Consider the following 20,267-nt stretch of genomic DNA (forward strand, 5'->3'; position numbering starts at 1 on the left):
TTCTGAATTGTAGATTATGACTCCAAAGAGGTTTAAAAAAATGTCTGGCAAACTGTATTTACCTGGAACCTGAGAGTGCTTTTAAAGCTCATAAAACTTTCCTCATTTATTTTAAAAGATCAATTTCTGGTCCTTATAACCTGAAAATAAAATATACAGATCTTTCTGGTCTCCTGAATTTTCCTTGGCATCTAGAAATACAATATTTATAATATTATTTACAGCAGCTATGCAATTATAGCCCATTTACGGTGGCTCAGAGGTGGAAGGAATCAACTCTAACACATCTCTCCAGCTGATCCACAAAACCAGAGTGCTGGGAAAAGGAGTGAGTTCCTTATAATGCCAAATGATCATTTTCTGCCTGAAAATTTGAGACTCAGGTAAAAGTGGCACAAAACTTCATTTTGTTCCTTTACATGTAACCATTTTACAATTTTTCCTAAATATATTCTGGACAAAGATATCTGACTGAATGAAGGAAATACATTAATTTCAGTCCATTTCAATACTGTGCTGTTCTGAAATAGCCTCGGGCAGAGCATGGTGCTGAATGAGAGAGAGGTCAGTGGAGAATTGCTCCCTTTTCACTTTGCTAATCACATCACTCTCGTTTTGTCACAGTTTTTCTGATGTGACAGCTTGGGGCCAAAACAGCTCCAGTAAAGCTGTGCTCTGCTAACACACCCAGAAAGGTGCAAACCAGTGGGAAACTGATTTGATGTGCAAGAAGGATAAAAGGATCACCCTCTTCCCTCCCTGCAGCTGTCTGTGACCCCAGCCTGGCCTGTGCCCCGTTGCCAGCTGTGTTCCAGTGGCACGTGGGGACTCTGTCCCCAGCGAGTCTTGGGAGGCCTCTTCGGGATTTGAAAATCCATCAAACTGCCAGCGATGGATTTATCACCACACTTATCAAAGCCTCTGCAAACACAGACAGTTGAAGGAGTGATAAAGGAGGCAATAAAGCAGCCCAGCATAACCAGTGGATTTCCAGGCATGGGTGTGTTGGAGGGAGCACCAGAAGGAAGAAACTTCTGGCAAATTCACTGCAATATTAGATACTGCCAAAAGCAGCACCCCAGAATGCTGAGAGGGTTAAAGGCACAGCAGATATCATGTTGTGCTTTGATATCCTGCATTCTAACTAGAAGTGAGGGCAGAGGTGACTTTTCAAGAAACCACTCCCTTTCCAGATATGAGGCTACAAAATCCAGGATGATTTCAAGAACTGTCAGCCTTGAGGTACTGCTGCAAAGGATAATAACAATTATACAGCTAATTAGGATAGTGCTGTTCAGGGCAAGGGTATCAGAGCACTTTGCTGGTTCCATTACCTTTCTACCACACCCCTGGAGGAGATCAATAATTCAGTATACCTAGGTATGACAAGGAGAGGACATGGAGGTACCAGAGAACCCAAAATCCTGATTGTTCTCTAAAACACAGCTGCACACTTATCCTGCAGCCTCAGGCAGTTAGGGGAAGCCAAACCTTAGAGGTGTGTCAAGGGACACACATGACTTATACAGGCTTTGGGGAGAACAGACCATATTTTATTGAGACAGGTAACAGGTCACATACTTCTTCACCACTTACTTCATCCACAAAGAGCTGTGCAAAGGTTTGATTTTCCTCACTGCTGTTATTGCTAAAGCCTGGAGAGTATTCCATGTTTGTTATCTGAACTGTGCCACGAAGTTTCTGGAAGGCTGCAAGGTAAGAAAAATATAATAAAGATATTAATATATTATATAAGTATATAAATTATATAAATTATATCAAGTATAAATAAATAAATTATATAAATATAATATGTGCTTTATGGGCTGCAGCCCATGGACAGGTGTGTCACAGTGTCCAGCATTCCTGCCTACATGCATCCACTCATAGCAGCAGAAGGCCAGCCCTCTGAAATGTAGCCCAAACCCCAAAAGTCTAAAAATAAATCATCCAGCATCTTAGTCTGCCCTGCTTGAGCCCCAGATGGCTCTCAAGAAAGGCACTGACCTCCTGTAGGTCTCATATCTGCCAGCTCTGCCTTGGATCCTCGGGGATGTCTGGGATGTTGCTCTATTCAGGCACCTGAATTGCTCTCCCAGGCTCAGTTGGGTGTCCCACCAGTCCCTCCAGAGGGAAACCACTGCAGCACCAAATCCTCCCTGCAGCCTCAGAGGAAGGCTGGGCTGCTGCCTGAGCTTAAACATCTACACTTTGGACAGCTGTGGTGGGATGAGATGAATCCCAAGAGAGTGTACACTTCCCTCCTATTCACATCTGCTGAATGACATCAAGGCAGACTCAAACATTTTGAGTTTATTTCCTGATTTCTCTGTGTTTCCCAGTGTCTTTGGGCTTGGCATTGTTACTCCAGACACGGAAGTGATCAGAGATCAGAGAAAGGGCTTCTCAAGGCATGGTTTGTGCCCCTGGCATGCATTTAGTGATGACTGCAGTCATCTAATGCTGTGACCATTGCCAGCAAATTGCCTTCACTCTGCCCCCAGCTTCTAACAAATCATCACTCCTGACACAGCAAAACCTAATGTTTCAATGGTTTATATAAATACAGGATTGTCTTCACCAAAAAACCTCAAGAACTTTATCATCTAGCTAAGGATTCAGTTTAAAATTCTGAATCAAGTTACCAGTCTTTACTTTCTGGCGTAGCAACCTGCTTTCCTCCCTGCACACACCCAACTGCACCTCCACAGGGTATCAGGCCCCAGGCTCCAGCTCTGAGACTGTCAGACTCCTATATTCACTTTTAATCTGCCATTTTAGCTGCTTTCTATGAAACAGAAGGAATTATAAAGCTCTGCATAAATTCTGTGGACCACGTTACACCCAAGTTCTACTCACACTGGGAAAATAATCACTTGAACTAGGACAGGTACTGGAGGAAAAGAAATAGTAATCAGGTAAAGCTTTACAGGGGAGGGGAGAAATGCCTTCCTGAACCTCCTAAGCCCACTGGAGAAGGGTTCTTTCATCCCAGCATAATTCTGATCCCAAAGGAATCCTCACCACTGACAGCTAGATCAAAGGATTTGGGTTTGCTCTTTGCCACGGCTTGTCCTGTCACGTGAACATAGGTATTTAGGGGATAAAACACATTCAGTTGTCTCAGGTGAGAGAGGAAAATGTTCTGAACAATTCTCAAATAATTTTATTTGAGAATTTAAAAGACCAGACTATGAAGAGTTGGCTGAGGTTGAGCCTCCAGGTCAGAAATGATGCCACAAGGAGGAGCTGCATATGAAGCTTCACCAAACATGGACTTTTGCCCCTTGGAATTCCTGCTCAAGGATAGTGAGATGCCACTCTGGTGGCTCTTGCTCTTATTCCTTAGGCATAATCCCTTCACAAGCTTCTTTCCCAGCAAAAGCACTTGGCTGAATATTTAATTAATCAGGAATATAAACAAAGTTTTTATAAACTGAACTCTTTTTGTGTAGAATTCTTCATTTGTATTTTCCAGCTGGGAACAGCCTTTATGTTGCTTTTTGTCAGTTTAAATTTGCTAATTTTATGCTTAATTTTTTTTTTTTTTCATTTAGAAAACCCTAAACATCTTTTTTAGGAGGACAGAAGACAGCAGCTGAGCAGGGCATTGGCACAGCTGCGCAAGGAAGGGCAGGATGGCAGGAGGGGACACCTGGTGAGCAGGGATGGGGGGACAAGAGAGGCTGGAGAAGCAGCAGAATTGGCTTTACATGGCTGAAAAAGGGATTTTCCAGGGAGAAAGGAATGAGGGAGCACCAGAAGTGGGGCTGGATGAATGGAGACCACCAGGAACATGATATCACAGGGGAGGAGGAGATAAAAGAGCAGAGGAATGTGTGACTGGGGATCAGGGAGATGTGGAGGGCATGAGAGACAGAATAAAGATGAGCAGAAGCAAAATTGAAATAGCCAAACTGAATAGTGACACACTTCAGAAAAAATATACATTTAGTGATGGGCGGAGACAGCAGCATTCCTACCTCAAACAGAACTGTAATTTTAACACCAAATCTGACTCTCTGAAATATGATTCAGCTTCAATCAACAAAAAAATCCCCTAATTAACTGCAACACATCTGCCCAAACCCAAACAGATTAAACCTTCAGCAGCCTTGTTGCTCTCAATTGCATCTCTTGAAGCAGTGTCTCTCAGGTTTTCAGGCAGCTCCTGCCTCCCAGGGGATTTGTGGAGGACTCTGACTAATTATCCTCTGCTGAGAGCGATGGGAAGGCAGGTCCTTTTCCTCCCTGGCTCCCTAAATTAACTCCACAGACAGCTGCTGCTGCTGTGTCCTGGTGCCAGAGGCTGCAGGAAAAACCAGGATGTGTGGCAAAAGAGCAAGCAGCAAATGTTGCCATGAGCCACATTTCAGTGCACTCTTTTATGTGCTTCCTCCTCTTGGAATGAAGAAATGTAACATCAAAAAAAGCAACTGCTAAATTGCCAGGAAGAGGAATTGCTTTCACAAGCTGATTTAGCAAAGAGAAAGTGCCAATTCCTGCAGAAAATATTATTGATACAGAAAAAATTGCAGGCACCAAGACAATAACTTTGACATTGAAAAAATAGTTTTAGATGCCTTTTTCTGAACTCTGAGTGAGACTTGCTTCTCCCCCAGGTGAATTCCCACGTGCAGACCCCATGGGATGTGTACTCACTGCGGGCTGGGCTGGGGGCTGGAGAGGTGCCTGGCCAAGCTGGTGTCCCCAAGGCTCCAAAGTGTCCCTCAGACCAAGAGCTGTTCTCCCTTCCCACCTCTCCATCTGCTCTGCGGGTGGCAATGCCAGCGTTCCCGGTGACCAGCAGAGCTGTGTCAGGGCCACCTGGAGAGCTGCCTTGGGGCACTGTGTGAGTGCTGGTGGCAGCTGAGGCTGTTTGAGTTGGGAAGAGCCAAAGTGAGCCGAGCTGCTCCTGCCTGGCTGTGCCCACAGCTGTGTTTGGGAGAGCGGCCCTGGCCATGGAGCTTGGCTGTGCTGGGCTCCTGGCCTCCGTGCCCACAGCTAGTGCCCTGCCGGGGGTGACCCCCACGGCCATGGGGCTGCTGAAAGCCATCTGTGGGGGCAGACCTTTTTGCCAAGGGGTTGGAGGAGCACTGGTGGGACTGTGGGACACTCTTTTGTCACCCAAGGCCAGCGCAGCAGGGAGTAGTGTGGCGGCGCCTGACGCGAGGCCTGCAGCAGCTGCTGTCCCCATGGCCAGTGCCCTGCTGGGCGTGACCCCCACGGCCATGGTGCTGCTGTCCCTGCTGAAAGCCATCTGTGGGGGCAGACCTTTTTGCCAAGGGGTTGGAGGAGCACTGGTGGGACTGTGGGATGCTCTTTTGTCACCCAAGGCCAGAGCAGAAGGGAGGAGTGTGGTGGTGCCTGACGCGGGGCCTGCAGCGGCCACTGTCCCCGTGGTGGCAGTGGGAGCAGGGCCTGCAGGGCTTCTGCCTTCTTCAGAAACCAAGTTCATGCTGGTTTTTATTTCAGGAACCACGGTTTCAGTGAGAGGATCCACAATCTCACCTGCAACATAGAAAACACACCCTGAAATGGGGCCTGAAACTGGAGGAGGAGGCACCAGGGCCTGGCCTGAAAATGGCACTGAGGGCGTTCAACCACCCATGGCAGCATTACAAAACCAGGTCTTGGATGGTCATGAGCACAGTGCAGAACACGTGATTTTTGTGGGGTTGAATATGGTTTGGGCTGACACAAAGAAGCAGATTTATTTCCTGGTTCTCCTATTCTGGTTGGCAAGGCTGTGGATCAATTTGGTGGGAGGATATTAGCCATAGACATAGCAAAAGAGAAAAGAGGGAAAAGTACTCCTTGCTGTTATCAGGCTTATCAAGGAGGATCTCAGAGACATTTCACCTGAATTTATTTATTTATTTCTATTTTTATTTTTTTATCTATCTATATATATATATATATACATATATTTATATATATATATAAATATATAGTTAGAGACAGGTCATATATACCCCTCCAGCCACAGACGGCAAAGGTGCAATTATATAAACAGATACTCTATAAGCAGATGTAAATTCCACAATTTATTCCAATGCTTCATGGCAAAAAAAAAAAAACCTTCATGCCAGCCTTTTTCTCACCTTCACAGTTTCTTCCAGGTCGGGATGGATTGGTATCCATGGTTGTCTTGCACCTGCACATGTAGGAGCCCATCAAATTGATGCACTCTGCAAACACTGAGCAGTCATTCTCAGCTTGGGAAGCACACTCATCCCAGTCTGTGGGACCAAAACAAGAGCAAGGGTCAGAGAGCCTCCCTGCTGGCTGCATTAGGCTAGAAATAATAATTAAGTAGTCCTTTTTTAATATACTTTTATGGTCTTCTATTTTCATCATTTACCTGTCAGCCAAGCTTTGAGTGATGCAGAACACTAACTGTTTTGTTATTCTCTTGTTCTTGTACTCTGGAAAGTATTTTCTCTGAGTAAAAACTTTTAAAATCATTGTTTTTAGACGTAAACACATTTAAAGTGAAAAAAAAATGCTGTAGGTTTGTACTACAATTATATCAAAATCACTCACTATACCAAGTTCTGTGTACAGCACCTCCAGATACATCAGGTAATGAATAGATCTGTTACCACTAGTTACCAGTAGAGACAACATTAAAGAGAGACTTAATCCAAATAATCTTCTGCTTCACATAAAAAGTAAATGCTAGTGACTCCCAGGGGAAGCACTGTTCTGTTCTTAACAGAGGAAGTGCTAAGGGCAAAATCTCTTTTTATACAATTTTTCTTCTCAAAAGTAATGCTGTAAAACTGTGACCCTCTTCCTGGTAGTGTCAGAAAAGACATCCTGATTCATCAATGCATGAAGATGCTCTAAGGGTGTTCCTTGTGTCTGATTTCAGCTGCTCTGAATCAGTTAGAGGGGCCTTTTCATGCAGTTATAGACCCATTTTATTGCTGACTCTCTTCTCTTTTAAGGGATTTATATCTGGAGTCTTGTGCTGCTATTCACACCCTGCTCTAGCAAATCTGCAAGGGCTGATTTAGTCCTTTGGACAGGAGTAATTCCAGTGAATCCCAGGTGAGCCCTCCCTGTGTGACAGCCTCCTGCACTCACCTTTGCTGCCTCAGGGCCCTGAAAGAGGGAGAGCAGCAAAAACTGTGTCTTGGGACAAATAATTCTGATCAGAGGCTAGAAAATTGTTCTGAATAACAAATTAACATAAGTGCTTGTTCTGTAAACTTGCAAATTAATGATGGTGATTATTTCTCTGAAACAAAGGACTGTCCCATTCCATGAGCATGCCCATACACACACTCATCTTTCTGCTTGCTTTTCCTTCCTCCTAGCTGGTATTTAAATTCTTTTAACTTTTTTTGTCACTGAGTAATTGCTGTGTCCATGATAGTCTCCATTAGACAATTTCACAGGCCTATGGCCAGCAGTTGCCTATTATGTTCCAGCCTAAGCCACTTAGAGGGAATGCAGAAGTGTGCAGGATTGACTGAACACCAGAGATGAAATCTAATTAATTCCTAACTGTGCTATGAAATAATTGTGACCCTTGGTGGCTTCCAACACCATCTGAGAGATGCTAATTGCCAAATCACTCACATTCACTGCCTCCATTGTCTCTGAGGGTTTCCTTTCTCCTCACTTAGCACAGCTTTTTAAGCAAATTCCTTCACCTCTGATGGCCACATTCAATCATGCATCGGGTCAAAACCGTGGTACTGACTGGTGCATCACTTGTGCACATCCACCCACACACACTGCACTCTTTTCCTCTCCAAACCATCATATCCCAGCCAAAATCTGCTCTGAGCTCTCTTTCTGCACTCTTGGCACCTCTCTGGCCCTTCACATTTGGCACTTCCCACACACACCTCAACCAACAGTCCTAGTCCAAAAATTACTAAAAAGCCACCTTTGTGTTCACTCTGATTATCTATTATACACCTGTAAGGGGTACATGCAAAGGGTAAAAATCTGTGAAATTTCCTTCACAAATGATGTTGCAGATGCTAAAGATTTTTCTGATTTGATGGGGGAGATTCATAGAAATCCCTCTGGGTTCAGGGAGTCCAGGAGATGAAAACAGTTGTTGGCTAAAGAATTATTTGTGGGAGGTCATGGCTTCTCCAGGAATTGGCTCCTGGATGGGACATTGTGCTAGAAGGATCTTGGGCCTGACTCAGCACACATCCCTTTCTCCTCTCTCACCATGCCCCACAAAACAGATTTGATTGTCTTTATCCATCATGGCAATAAACTTAATAATTGATGCATCTTCAAAGAGATCTGGTCTGCTCCCTTCAGTTGTGCTGTCCCTTCTGACTGCTCATCCCTGCTTTTCACAATTGAATGGACTGTCACTAAACCAAACACAGCCTGGTGGTGGCCAGGCTGCAGGGAGGATCCAGGGGACAGGATTTGGGTGAGCTTATTGCCAAAGGTCATGTCCTGGGGCTCTCCAGGGTCAGGAAGGAAAACAACCCATTATACAAATCCTTCCTTTCTGTGTTTCACTCCTTATTTTCCACTTAGGAAACTCATGTTTAAGAAACTCTTCTTTGGGTAGAGCTAAGAAATAAACCCCTTTTCTCAGCCATTAAGGAGGAGTGGAGGTGTTGGCTGTACCCCTGGATGTGGTGCTACTGGAAGCCACCTGGTTTTCTGCAGCTAAAGTGACAGTCCAGAGCCATCATCTTCTTCTTCCTTAGCCTTTTGGTCCCAGGATCAATAACATTTACAAAGTATTTTTGGCACACATCAGCCTCTTGCAATTCAGCTGCCACTGTGATACTGGTAGGCTTCAAGTGCAATTTGTCTCCTGTTTTTTTCCTGTCCTGTTCTCTTTAACCTGCATGTGCTCTGCAACTCCAAAGGGAGTTTTTCCTGCTCAGAAAAGACTCAACATGCCAAGAGAGAAGAATTCTGTTGGCTTTGGCAACTTTCTGTCTCTGCCAGCTGGGAAACCTGAGGACAGAACTCAGTCCTTTGAAGATAGAAGTGGTGATTACTGAAGATCAAACAAAGGCCTAGCTTAACATAAATTCCAGGCATGTTTCTTCAGTCCTGTTCACAGTAAGGACATTTGGGAATTCCTCTGGCTGGGTTTCTAGAGTGAAGATGTTAGATTTCTTAAACCTTGGCCCAATTACAGTCCCCCAATCTTGGAGCACAAAACTGTCTAGAGGGTGTATGGATTTAAAGGCTACAGATATTCCACAGTAATCCTGTCTGCCTTTTAGCTTGAGAAAGATATGGCAAACTTCCAGCTGGGGACAGAGAGGAGAGGGAGGAAAATGAATAGGAAAACCAAGGGCTCCACTTGGGTTAACCACAGTGAGGAGAAGCAATGCCTACAGGTACCTGGGGACAGTCAGTGCTCCTCTGTTTGTCCCTACTGGGCTTATGGATAAAAGCCCTGGAAGAATTCTCACATCATGGTTTTCTCTTCAACAAACCACATACTTTGTTTTTCTATTTTGTGAAGAATATTGGTGATACTGCATGTGATCAAAACAAAAAAGCTGCTTTCTTCTTTGAAAAAAAATAACAAAATTTACCTTCTACTGCAGTGTTTTGCTGATCCACCTCTAGCACAGAGCCATTGTGCAGGTAGGAAAGCACTGGGGCAAATGTGGAGGCATCCACTGGAAACTCGGGATCCTGCACGGTGATTCTGAGCCTCACAATGATGCTTCCTGCTCCCAGGGATTCAATCTGCACTTTCAGCTTCCCAGATTTGTACAAGGCAGAAATGTTGGGTGGGAATGAATTTTCAAGCTGAGAAAAGGGAGAGAAGCATTGACAATTAGGGAGCCGACAGGTACCTCTTTAAATATTTATGTAAGCACAACATAGAAGAGGGTGGAAAAAGAAAAGTTCCAAAGTGTTTCAGAAATCTTATTCTTCAGATATTATTGTGACACAAAGTAGTGTTGGTGCAACCTTGCTGAGAAGGACTTGGGTGTGCTGGTGGATGAGGGGCTGGGCATTCCCTGGCTGTGTGCACTGGGACCCAGAAACCCTCAGTGTGCTGGGCTTCATCAAAATCAGGAGGAGAGGGGGGAATTCTGCCCCTCTGCCCCTTTCAGGTGAGACCCCACCTGCAGAGCTGCATCCAGCCCTGGAGCCCAGCACAGGAAGGACAAGGAGCTGCTGGAGCCAGTCCAGAGGAGGCAGCAGGATCAGAGCAGCTCTGCTGTCAGGAAATGCTGAGAGAATTGGGATTGTTCAGCCTGCAAAACAGAAGGCTCTGGGGAGACTTAATTGTGACCTTCCAGTATTTGAAGAGAACTTACTGGAAAGATGAGGCAAGACTATTTACAAGGGCCTGAAGTGACAGGACAAGGGGGAATGACTTCAAACTGACAGAGGGAAGGGTGAGATTAGATATTAGGAAAAACTTATTTACTGTGAGGGCAGTGAAGTCCTGGCACAGGTTACCCAGAGAAGCCATGGATGCCCCACCACTGGAAGTGTCCAAGTCCAGGTTGGACAGGATTCTGAACAGCGTGGTCTAGTGGAAGGTGTCCCTGCCCATGGCAGAGGTTTAGGACTGGATGATCTTCAAGGCCACTTCCAAGCCAAACCATTCTGTGATTATATAATTCTGTGATACCTGTGAAAACTGTATCCATCTGACCACTGGTCTTACAAACAAAGTTCCAAATTTTGGCTCAAGGGAGCAGAATTCCCCCTGGCCCTGTTTGCTTGCAGCAGAGCTGAACTGTCCTGGTACATGTGTGCAGCAGAGCCTTGATGTTATCTCTGTATGTCACACATACATTTTATTTCATTTACAAGTGTGGCCATGGCTTTCATTCCCAGGGAGCATTTGAAACTCGCCAGTTCAAGTTCAGCCTGCAGCTGAGTCCAATAACAAAGAAACCTCAGGATGAGAGACCAGGAAAAATGGGGGTGGATAACTTAAAAAAACGTGTTTGAGACAGCTCAGCTTCAAGGGAGCATCACAATTACATCATGTTTAATTACCAAACCAGCTGAACAAATGGCATTACTCTGAACATTGAAGCTGGCCCACTGCTGTCAGTATTTGAACTGTGCAGGAGCTGGCAGTTTCACCTTACATATCTAGAAGGCAGCTCTTTGCTTGAGCCTTTTGTTGCTGCATACACCTCAAAGTGTGCCTTTGAGCAGGAATTCAGAGCCATAAATCAGCACAGCTTTGTGCCCATTCAGTCAGAGCTTGCTCAGGAAGATCCCTAGAAACAACCTGTGTAGCTGGTCTAAGCTCACATCAGGGTAGAGAGGCAAGAAAATGAGGAGAGAAGAAATGAGAGTGCTCACAAACACCCAAGGAGGCAGAAGCAACACAGATGAGCAAATGCTCCTTTTTCTTCCCAACTTGATGAAGCCAATCAGGTCTGCATTAATCTCAGAGAGGACTCACTCACCAAAATCTTCCTACACAACAAAAGTGAACAATTTGCAACTGTGGGAAATAAAACCATGTGAGGATGTTCAACTTGCAGTTTCTTTTGGGCAAATGCCTCTTCTCTGCTGCCCTTGAATGTACAGCTCCCTTATTGTTTTGGGTTTTTCTCTTGTGTTTAAGTTCACACATGATTACAAGTCACCCTTTGTTTTGGGGAAGCCTTGTGTTGGGTGGAGATCCCAATTCCTCTGTATGGGCCCTGTTCTGTGCAGCAAAATTGTAGGAGATTGCTCCATCTGAAACCTCTCCCTTTTTTGGGAAGCTTAGAGCTGCCACCAGACTTCATGACTCAGGTTTTGTTTCTGGCTGATCACACCTGACTGTGGACAGTGACCACATGTGTGCAGGCAAGGAGAGGAAAGCCTGATCCAGATACTTTTCTGGAAAGAAGAAAGACAGCAGGGAGTGAACTATTTATTTGAGAGGAGGAAGACATTTATTGAGCAGACTGTGCTGAAATGAATGCCAGGAATGCCATTTCAATAATCCATTTAAAAGCCTCAAGTTAATTTACTGTGAGTTTATTGCCAAATTAAAGGAAAGGAGCCCCTGTTGCACGCCTGCATTTGTAATTCCTTCACTCTTCTGCAGGGGAAAATTCTCACTGGCTTCATTGCTAACAAGGCCAAGGGCTTGATCTGTCTAGTCAGTTGAATTTTGTTGTAATTATAAAGAAAGGTCACAGGAAATAGTATGCTGATTTTTGAAGGAATATTTCATCCAGGCATAATATCCTCTCTTAGATTAAATAAATTTTATGTTGAAAAAAAATATATATTACCTAGATATATAGTAATCTTACCTCTGTAAGCAACAGCCTTGAAAATTCCTCATATGCTGAGCTGCTGGAATTATGGAAATCATCAGTGAAGTTGTAGTTGAGAATCCTCATAGTAACATCAAATATCTTGGCCTCTGTAAAATACAACATTAAAACACACTGCCAAAGAAAGAAAGGATTCAGTTAAAATTTATATACCTAGACGAAAATCTCAGCTGATGAAAGAAAGGAGGACAGGATTGAGAGATTTTGGTATTAAATAAAAAAATTAAGGCATATAGGCTCCTACAAGCTTCTGATACATTGAGAAGATGCACTTACATCAGATCTAAAGAGATATTTTGGTGCCTAATTGCAACTGCATGAGAAGTGGGTGTACACATACTTTATGTGTGGGTTTACACATACCTGGCCTGGCCCTACATAACTCCTGCCCTGAAGTTGCACCCAGGGTTGAATTGCCTGTGGGCTCATCTCTGGCCCACCAGTCACAGTTTTTATTTATTTATTTTCCTGATCTTGATAGTGGGGATAGTAAAGATATTCTTAAACTGAAAATACAACCAAAAGCTGTGCATGTCCCTTGTGTGTGTGGTGAGCCCTGACAGATACAGTACAGAGCACAGGAGCCAAAACCAAGAGCCAAGGAATCTCTAACTGCTTTGTACTGTATAAACACTCCCAGGCTGTTACTCCTTGGACTGATCCTTGGAAAAATTTTCTTTTTCTCAAAGGATCCAACTTCATACTCTGAAGTTCAGCCCTCTGTTTTCATAACAACTAGACCTCCTACTTTCCCTCCACAAAGAGAGTAATTTCCTTCTGACCCAAACTCATCCCTCATCTCATCAAAGGGAAGGTTCTTAGGGATAAACATGAACAGCAGCATTCCCACTGTGGTCAGTAATAAAGAGTTCACTGCCTGCTCTTTGAAAAAAGGGGGGGAGATTTATTTCTTTATTTGCATGGAGGCTTAGGAAATAATTTAAGACTAGAGAAAAAGCAAAATTATGTTTGATCAACACACTAGGGCCTCAGGAAGCTCCCACCACCAGTTAATTGAACAGAACTGGGCAGGTAGTCTGCAGCTTTCTTACTCAGAGCTTGTAATTCTCTTTAATCCTTAATTCAGCAGAATCTGCCCTTCCTCTGGGCGCTCTTGTTAGCTCAGCTGAGCCCTTGACAAACCTGTTGCCTGGATTTCCCTCTGGCACAGCCATCAACCAGGGAAAAATGAGGCCTGCTTGGAGATGAATGGCAGCAGAAAGCAGTGCCAGGCACCAAAGAAGTAAATTTAAAAAAAAAGAATTAAAGCTTAGCCTGATATCTGTAATAGTCTAATCAGCTCCAGCACTGCTTTGTCAACTAAGGCCAAAGTTCTGCTGCCTGATATTCTGGATTGGATAAATGCTGGAGTAGATGAGATAAAAAGTGATGGAAAAGTTGTTCAGTGAGGACCAAAGGATCATTGCTGAACTGCAAGTGAGTGGGGATGGAAGGAGGAGAAGGAAGAAGACAGAGCCATACTATATTATATATATGTATTTTAAAGTGTTTCTTTACCTGTTTTAACATTTTGATGGGAGATAATGGTTTTTCCACAAGTTTCATAGCTGATCTCTACTGAATACATCACACCTGCTTCCAGGTGAGACACATCCACCTGCATTTCCTCTGTCTTCAGGTTTTGCACAGTTTCATTGCCCTTGGCCACCCGGACTTGGAAAGTGTGGTTCAGAGTGGAGCTGACAAGCCAGGACATTTCAAAGCTGTTGCTGGTAACGCTGAGGATTTGATGGTTTGTAACTGCAGAGGGATCTGTTGCAGGAGTTGGCACAGAAAAAACAACATTTCACTTTTAAAACCTTGTGCTGTTTGAAATCCACTACAGACAAGCACTTTGACAGTCAATAGGGTCAGGACAGAATCTGCCCTTCTCACACCAGCAGATCTCCTCATCCATGAACCATCCCACTAGAGTGACAGATTTAGTGTTTAACCTTTTTATTTCCTGTTACTATATGCATTTCTGTTGAATCATAGAATCACAGAATAGATTGGACTGGAAAGAACCTTAAAGATCATCCAGTTCCACCCCCTGCCATGGGCAGGGACACCTTCCACTAGACCAGGCTGCTCAGAGCCCCATCCAACCTGGCCCTGAACACCTCCAGGGATGAGGCAGCCCCAATTTCTCTGGACAACCTAATCTCCTCCAAATCTCCAGCCATGGAGATAATCAGCCAGTGAGCTACAGGTGCAAGCAACAGCAATGAGTTTGGAAGAGTGACTCTGGGCACTCTACACGTGTTGACACCTGCTTTGCCTTCTGTCACTTTAATCATCAAAATGCCCCCATTCAGGCAAAGGTTGCCTGGATTTATCCTGGCAAATCCCCCAGAGCCCAGCTAAAAGAGGCTGGGGGAGAGTGGTGTGCAGCACTTCACCTGTCATCCCACTCTAGTGCAGCGCAATCATTGTCATGTCAGTGGGAAAAGACAGGGCCCTTCAGAGATGATTCCAGTCCTGGCAGGAGGAGGTGTTTAAGCTGGGTAGGATGAGTTGCCCTGCAGCAGAGCCAGTCTGTCTGGCTCGAGAGAGACAGCTCAGACAAGACATCTCTGCTGGAGAGAGCTGGGGCCAGGAGAGATGAGTATCACACCCCACACTAACCCAGAGACCACGGCATGCTGCTGCCACAGCTTCAGGTCTTTCATGCTAATGGTTAGACTAAGGAGAAAAGGTTGTTTTCATAAATTCATAAATTGTATTCATCAATAGAACACAATTTTTCCCAGCACTCTGAGCCAGGTGGCTGCCAAACACCCCAAAGCCACTCCCCCCTGTGCTCGAGGGGCCACAGTTTAATTCCTCTGGCTTCACTTCGATCACAAGTTGTGGATGAAGATCAAGAATACCCAGCCTGTCTCTCTGAACTCTCAAAGAACAACTTAAATCTGTTTCCTCCCACAGAAGAACGGGATGTTGTTAAAAGGATTGTAATAACTCTTGCCTGAAAGGGCTGGATCACCCATATAAACACAAATCTACTGAGGTTTGTTCCCATCACAAATCAAGAAAACATTTATTAAAATCCAAGGTTACTTACAGCACCCAGCATCTGTAGATTGGTTGGTTATGGACAAGAGACTTGATTTCCTTAGAGAAGCAGAGCTACTGCCAGTGTTAACAGCATTTACTGAACTTGGAGTAGATGCTGCAATGCCTAGGGGAAAATCATATTATCAGAGTGAGAGTATGTCTAAGAAAACAAATCCAAAATAATACCATTCAGGTTTTCTACATGAAAAGCAGCAATAGAAATCGTATAAATAAAAAAATAAAAGTGTTACCATGTCACAAAAGCATAAAGTAATACATTATCTTCATTTTTGAGATTAAGGGATTGTAAAATTGTTTTCTAATTAAAGCATTGAATCTGCAAGCAGTTATTCATCTCATTATCTTAAAGCCTATTAGCAGGCCCATTGATGTCTGGGGGCTGTAAGTATATTTTGCTGAACTGGTACCACAAGGAATTATTTCAGCCAGTGCCAAACTCCAGTTGCTTGCAGCAGAGAGCTCAGCAGCAGTGCAGGAGCTCCGGGTGGGATCATACAAGCACTGAGTCTGGGCTGCAGTCAAAACAGGAACAAAGGAAATAGAAATAATGCCTTTAATTGTTTTCAAGAGGCTGGGGAGGTGCACTGACAACAAGTGACTTGCTCTGAGAAGCAGGGTCTGAAGTTTCAGGTTTTGGCAGAGGAGTGAGGACAGCTGAGGGTGAAATAGAAGAAACACAAGGGACTGTGAAATAAATACTCTGCATTTCCATCAGAAATAGGTAACAGGTTTATGTGGCATTTTCTCCCAACAGGAAGAGAAGGGGCACTCACGCACCAGAAATTCCTGCAGGTGACTCTTGCAAAGGAGCACAAAGTCCTGCAGGAACATCCTTAGCACTTCCCAGGGTGAGACCTGCATTTCTTACCTTCCTTCCTTGGACTCAGCCAGTGAGGGATGACAGTGGCATGTTCATGCTGGGGCTGGCAGCTGTAATAACCCTCCAGGTTTACACAGCTGCTTTTCTCAGGGCAAGCATTGAATTCAGCATAGGAGCATTCATTGACATCTAGGAAGAACAACACACCTTGCATCAAGAGCAGCATCAAGATTGATCTGCACTGTGTGTAAACCAGGCTCTGGCTATGATAAATTCAATGAAAATCTGCAGTAATGCTGTTACAGCCACTCTGGATGTTACCACCCTATCACTTTTTACCCCAATTCTTTGGAATTAGAGGACAATTAGAGGCAGGTCCTGCTTACACTTGCAGGATGCCATCCAAACCTGAGATGTCAGGACAGGAGGAAGGACTACCCAGTGATTTCACTGAAAGCTGGACTGAGCAAGCCCAGAATAAGAAGAATGCATTTTGGGAGTGAAAATGTTCAGACAATTGCAGAGCAATAAGTAGCCTGACATAATTTAAAATTAATGTATTGAAATGTTTATGTAACATTCAAAAAGTATGTAGTAATATGCTATAGTAATTAACAGACTACAAATATTACTTTTTTCATACAGGCTACTGGAAGTAATATATTTGCTTCCCAAGAAAACAGGTTTTTAAAGAGCCTGCTTAATACAACTAATGATTGTGCTACAAATATGCACATATTTGCTTTTTCATCTGAAGAACAATGTTACTGGGATAAAATAAATTTGAGGTTTCAGAGGCATTCCCTTCCAAAATATTCACTCCAAAACAATCATTAATTCTCCATCCTATAACAGAAAGGTCGGGGCTGTGTTTCCAAAGTTTGCAAGATCCTCTTGCTACCTTTGAAAGCAAATTAATGGTTATAGAAATGAGATCCCAAGTGAAGAGGGACAAACCCCTTAAAATGTGACAGGATTACAGTCAGTGACCTTGCACTTGTGTGTCAATCACTTCATACACACACTTCACCATGGCCTTCAGGGAGGAGGAAACCTCTGCCAGAGGAGCTGGATGCTGCATGCCCAGGAGAAGCTGGGAGGCCACTGTCCCAGCGTAGATGTCCCCATGGTTACTCTGGATGTGGTGCACAGAGGCATTCAAGGGCTGCAATGCACCAGTGATCTGGAAAACAGGGCAGCAAACACTGGAGACCTTGGTCATTTCCCAGCACATGAATTATGCAGTGGTTATTATCATAATCTGAGTGTAGGAAGAAATTCAGAAACCAGGGCAAAGTGGTTTAGGCCTGTATTTATGCAAGGTGAGTTCTTGTTTTCACATTTCACAGCAGATTTATGTTACTGAAATGCCAAGCCCAGGGAGGTGTGGAGCTGATCTCAAAATGCTTCGGCAGAAGGAGTGTCCTGGGCTGTAAGATGTGTGTATTCTACTTCCCATCTGTCAGAGCTGGGGCAGTTCTCTGCTGTCCATGGGGCAGTTTGTTCTTTATCTCTCCCACAGCCCATCCTCCCTCCAGGAGATCTCTGCTGTCCATGGCCACTGAGTGTCCCTGCAGGGCTGATCAAATTCCACCATCCCATGGGGAGATGCTCCGCCCAGGGGAGGAGCCAAGCATTCCTACCTGGATCCAATCTGAGCTGGGAACAGCCCAGCAGCCTTTGCCCACTGCATTCCCAGAGGGGCAGCTTTCTGCTGCCCTGCATTCCCAGAGGGAGAGCAGGCCCATCTCCAGCAGCCCTGGAGCTCCAGAGGAAAACTCCCCCCTTGTGCAGGATCCCTGCTCCAGCAGAACCACAGCTGGCACTGCAGGAGGGCTGAGCCCCCCTGGGATGGGACTGTGCCACCACCCTGAGCCCCCCTGGGATGGGACTGTGCCACCACCCTGAGCCCCCCTGGGATGGGACTGTGCCACCTCCCTGAGCCCCCCTGGGATGGGACTGTGCCACCACCCTGAGCCCCCCTGGGATGGGACTGTGCCATCACCCTGAGCCCCCCTGGGATGGGACTGTGCCACCACCCTGAGCCACAGAGGGTCAGCTCCTATTCTGACTCTGTCAGTGTTGTTTTGTATTACTACATTTTTATTTTATTTTATTTTCTTCCCTAATAAAGAACTGTTATTCCTATTCCCATAGCTTTGCCTAAGAACCTTTTAATTTCAAAATTAAAATAATTCATAGGGAGGGGTTTTTTTACATTTCAGGGGAGGCTTCTACCTTCCTTAGCAGACACCTGTCTTTTCAAACCAAGACAAGGAGTAACCCAGGAGGAGGTGGGAAAAGTCCTGCTTTGCAAAGTCTCAATGGAGTACAATAAATTTGACAGGCCACTACCCACTACAATTCACCTGCAATAAAGCTGTCCAACACTTCTTACTTTGAACAGCTAAATGGACTGCTGGCAAAGGGAATGCAAAGAAAAAGAGGAAAAGCAATAGACTCAGGATGAGGGGTGGGATTAAGAGGCACAGAGAGACCCCAGAGAGACCAAGCCATCCCTACTGAGAGTCAGGAATGAGAGAAGGGATTTGCTGGTGGGCTGAGCATTAATAGTCAGTGGAACAGACTGCAGGACACTCTGAGGAGCAGCTCATTGAACAGCTTCACTTCAGCTCCCCATTTCTTGAGTGTTTGACTTTCACATTGCTTGTTTCAGACCAAGATGTAAAAGCCTTGGTGGATCCTTGACCCTACTCCCTACTACACAACAACAGGACCAGGCTTTCTTGCTTTTTAGGATATAAGAAGGGGAAATCAGAAAGGAGGAAGAAGGACACCCATGCTGTTGTTATCATTTTTATTCTCCTGCCCATCAGTGCCAGCAGATTATGGCAGATAGGTTTGTCTTGGAAAGGCTTAACTTAAAATTCCATATCAGAAAACATCATGTTTTGAAGGTCTTGAAGTCTGGTCCCAGTCTGTCATGGGCCCAAAACTGAACTGAGACAAAGCTGGAGCAATCACTACTTAAGCAGAAAAACCCCCTTTATTTCAGTATGTCTAAATTTCAGGTCTCTTCCAAATGCCTTTGGAAGAGACCTAAAAAATTTGCTAAAGAAATTGATAAATCAATGATACTTGAATTGCTTAAGGATGTAGCTGGCATTCAGTAATCAGAAACACAGAAATAATCAGAAATAGGGCCAAAAAAAATCAATCTGGCAGAACCAAGGGGGAGCAAAGAGTGACCCCTGAGTAACAGAATCGTGGGCACAAGGAGGGAAGAGTTTGTTTTTGTACATACCACGGAATGCAAAAGGCGGGAATGATTCAGAAGGTGGGAATCCACTCGGATCAATTCACTAAAATCCATTTTCACAAGCACTGTCACGTTGTACCAGAACATCCTCCCTGCAGTGTAGGAAATAAAACAGCCAAGTCATCTGAGGTCTGCTGCTACAGAAGGCCACAGAGCTTCAGGGAGGCTCTGAGGAAACCAAGCAAGATTTCACTTGGCAAATGTTGGGGGGGCCCCCAAACAGCCCAGCTAGGGCCTCGTTTGCCATATGCCACAGGCAGAGGAGCCAGCCAAGGAGAAGGAGCCAGGGAAGGTTTGCTGGACCCACAGCACCCACACTCCACTCAGTGCTCACGGGTGCAAGCGCTGAAGCTGAAAATCCTGGAATCCATCCAAGGCAGATTCCCGTATTTGTTTTAGGAAGAGCTATGGTAACAGTTTTCCTGCCCACTCCCACCCTCAGGAGGGAAAATGAAGGATATTTCTATTAGAAGCAGGGTTGAATTTATCAGTAACATACCCTCTGGCATGGGATCCACACAGCCTGCTCCTTTGGATGAGCTGCAGCATTTTTTCAGCCCTGGACATTCAGCATCAAACGTGCAAGGATAATCAAATGTTTCCATATCCTTCACTGGACAAATACCAGGTCTTGAGGCAAATACACTGGATCTATTGAGTGCTAAGTAACAAAAACATTTCTGAGAACAAAAATACAGAGAGTTTTTTCCATAAAATTGTGATATTTAATTTATACCAAACACCTCCTCCTCATTTTAGAAGCGTGTCTGTTCTGAGTTTTTCATGGGAAGAAAACAGCAGCCTAAAATATCATTATTTC

At 44.6% G+C, this 20,267-nt stretch overlaps 2 protein-coding genes across 2 annotated transcripts in view; both read right to left on the reverse strand.

The window, feature by feature from the left end:
* UMODL1 (uromodulin like 1) overlaps nt 1–19,764 on the reverse strand; it is a 38,675-nt gene extending 18,911 nt beyond the window's left edge. Inside the window, exons 1-8 of the mRNA XM_059840328.1 lie at nt 19,433–19,764; nt 17,158–17,350; nt 16,216–16,356; nt 15,334–15,450; nt 13,788–14,042; nt 12,246–12,358; nt 9,549–9,768; nt 6,082–6,242 (exon numbers count right to left, since the gene is read on the reverse strand). Of these exons, the coding sequence (XP_059696311.1) occupies nt 6,082–6,242; nt 9,549–9,768; nt 12,246–12,358; nt 13,788–14,042; nt 15,334–15,450; nt 16,216–16,356; nt 17,158–17,350; nt 19,433–19,534 (1,302 nt within the window). The 5' untranslated portion in view covers nt 19,535–19,764. The remainder of the gene's footprint in view (nt 1–6,081; nt 6,243–9,548; nt 9,769–12,245; nt 12,359–13,787; nt 14,043–15,333; nt 15,451–16,215; nt 16,357–17,157; nt 17,351–19,432) is intronic.
* LOC132324092 (TSC22 domain family protein 2-like) lies at nt 1,516–5,494 on the reverse strand. Its single transcript, XM_059840085.1, has 2 exons — nt 4,663–5,494; nt 1,516–1,709 (listed from the first exon to the last, which is right to left on the reverse strand). Exons 1-2 carry the CDS (start codon nt 5,456–5,458, stop codon nt 1,522–1,524), a joined length of 984 nt encoding a protein of 327 aa, XP_059696068.1. The 5' UTR covers nt 5,459–5,494; the 3' UTR covers nt 1,516–1,521.
* Nucleotides 19,765–20,267: the final 503 nt, after the last annotated feature.

This window comes from Haemorhous mexicanus, chromosome 2, assembly GCF_027477595.1.
Source record: "Haemorhous mexicanus isolate bHaeMex1 chromosome 2, bHaeMex1.pri, whole genome shotgun sequence".
Lineage (NCBI taxonomy): Eukaryota > Metazoa > Chordata > Aves > Passeriformes > Fringillidae > Haemorhous > Haemorhous mexicanus.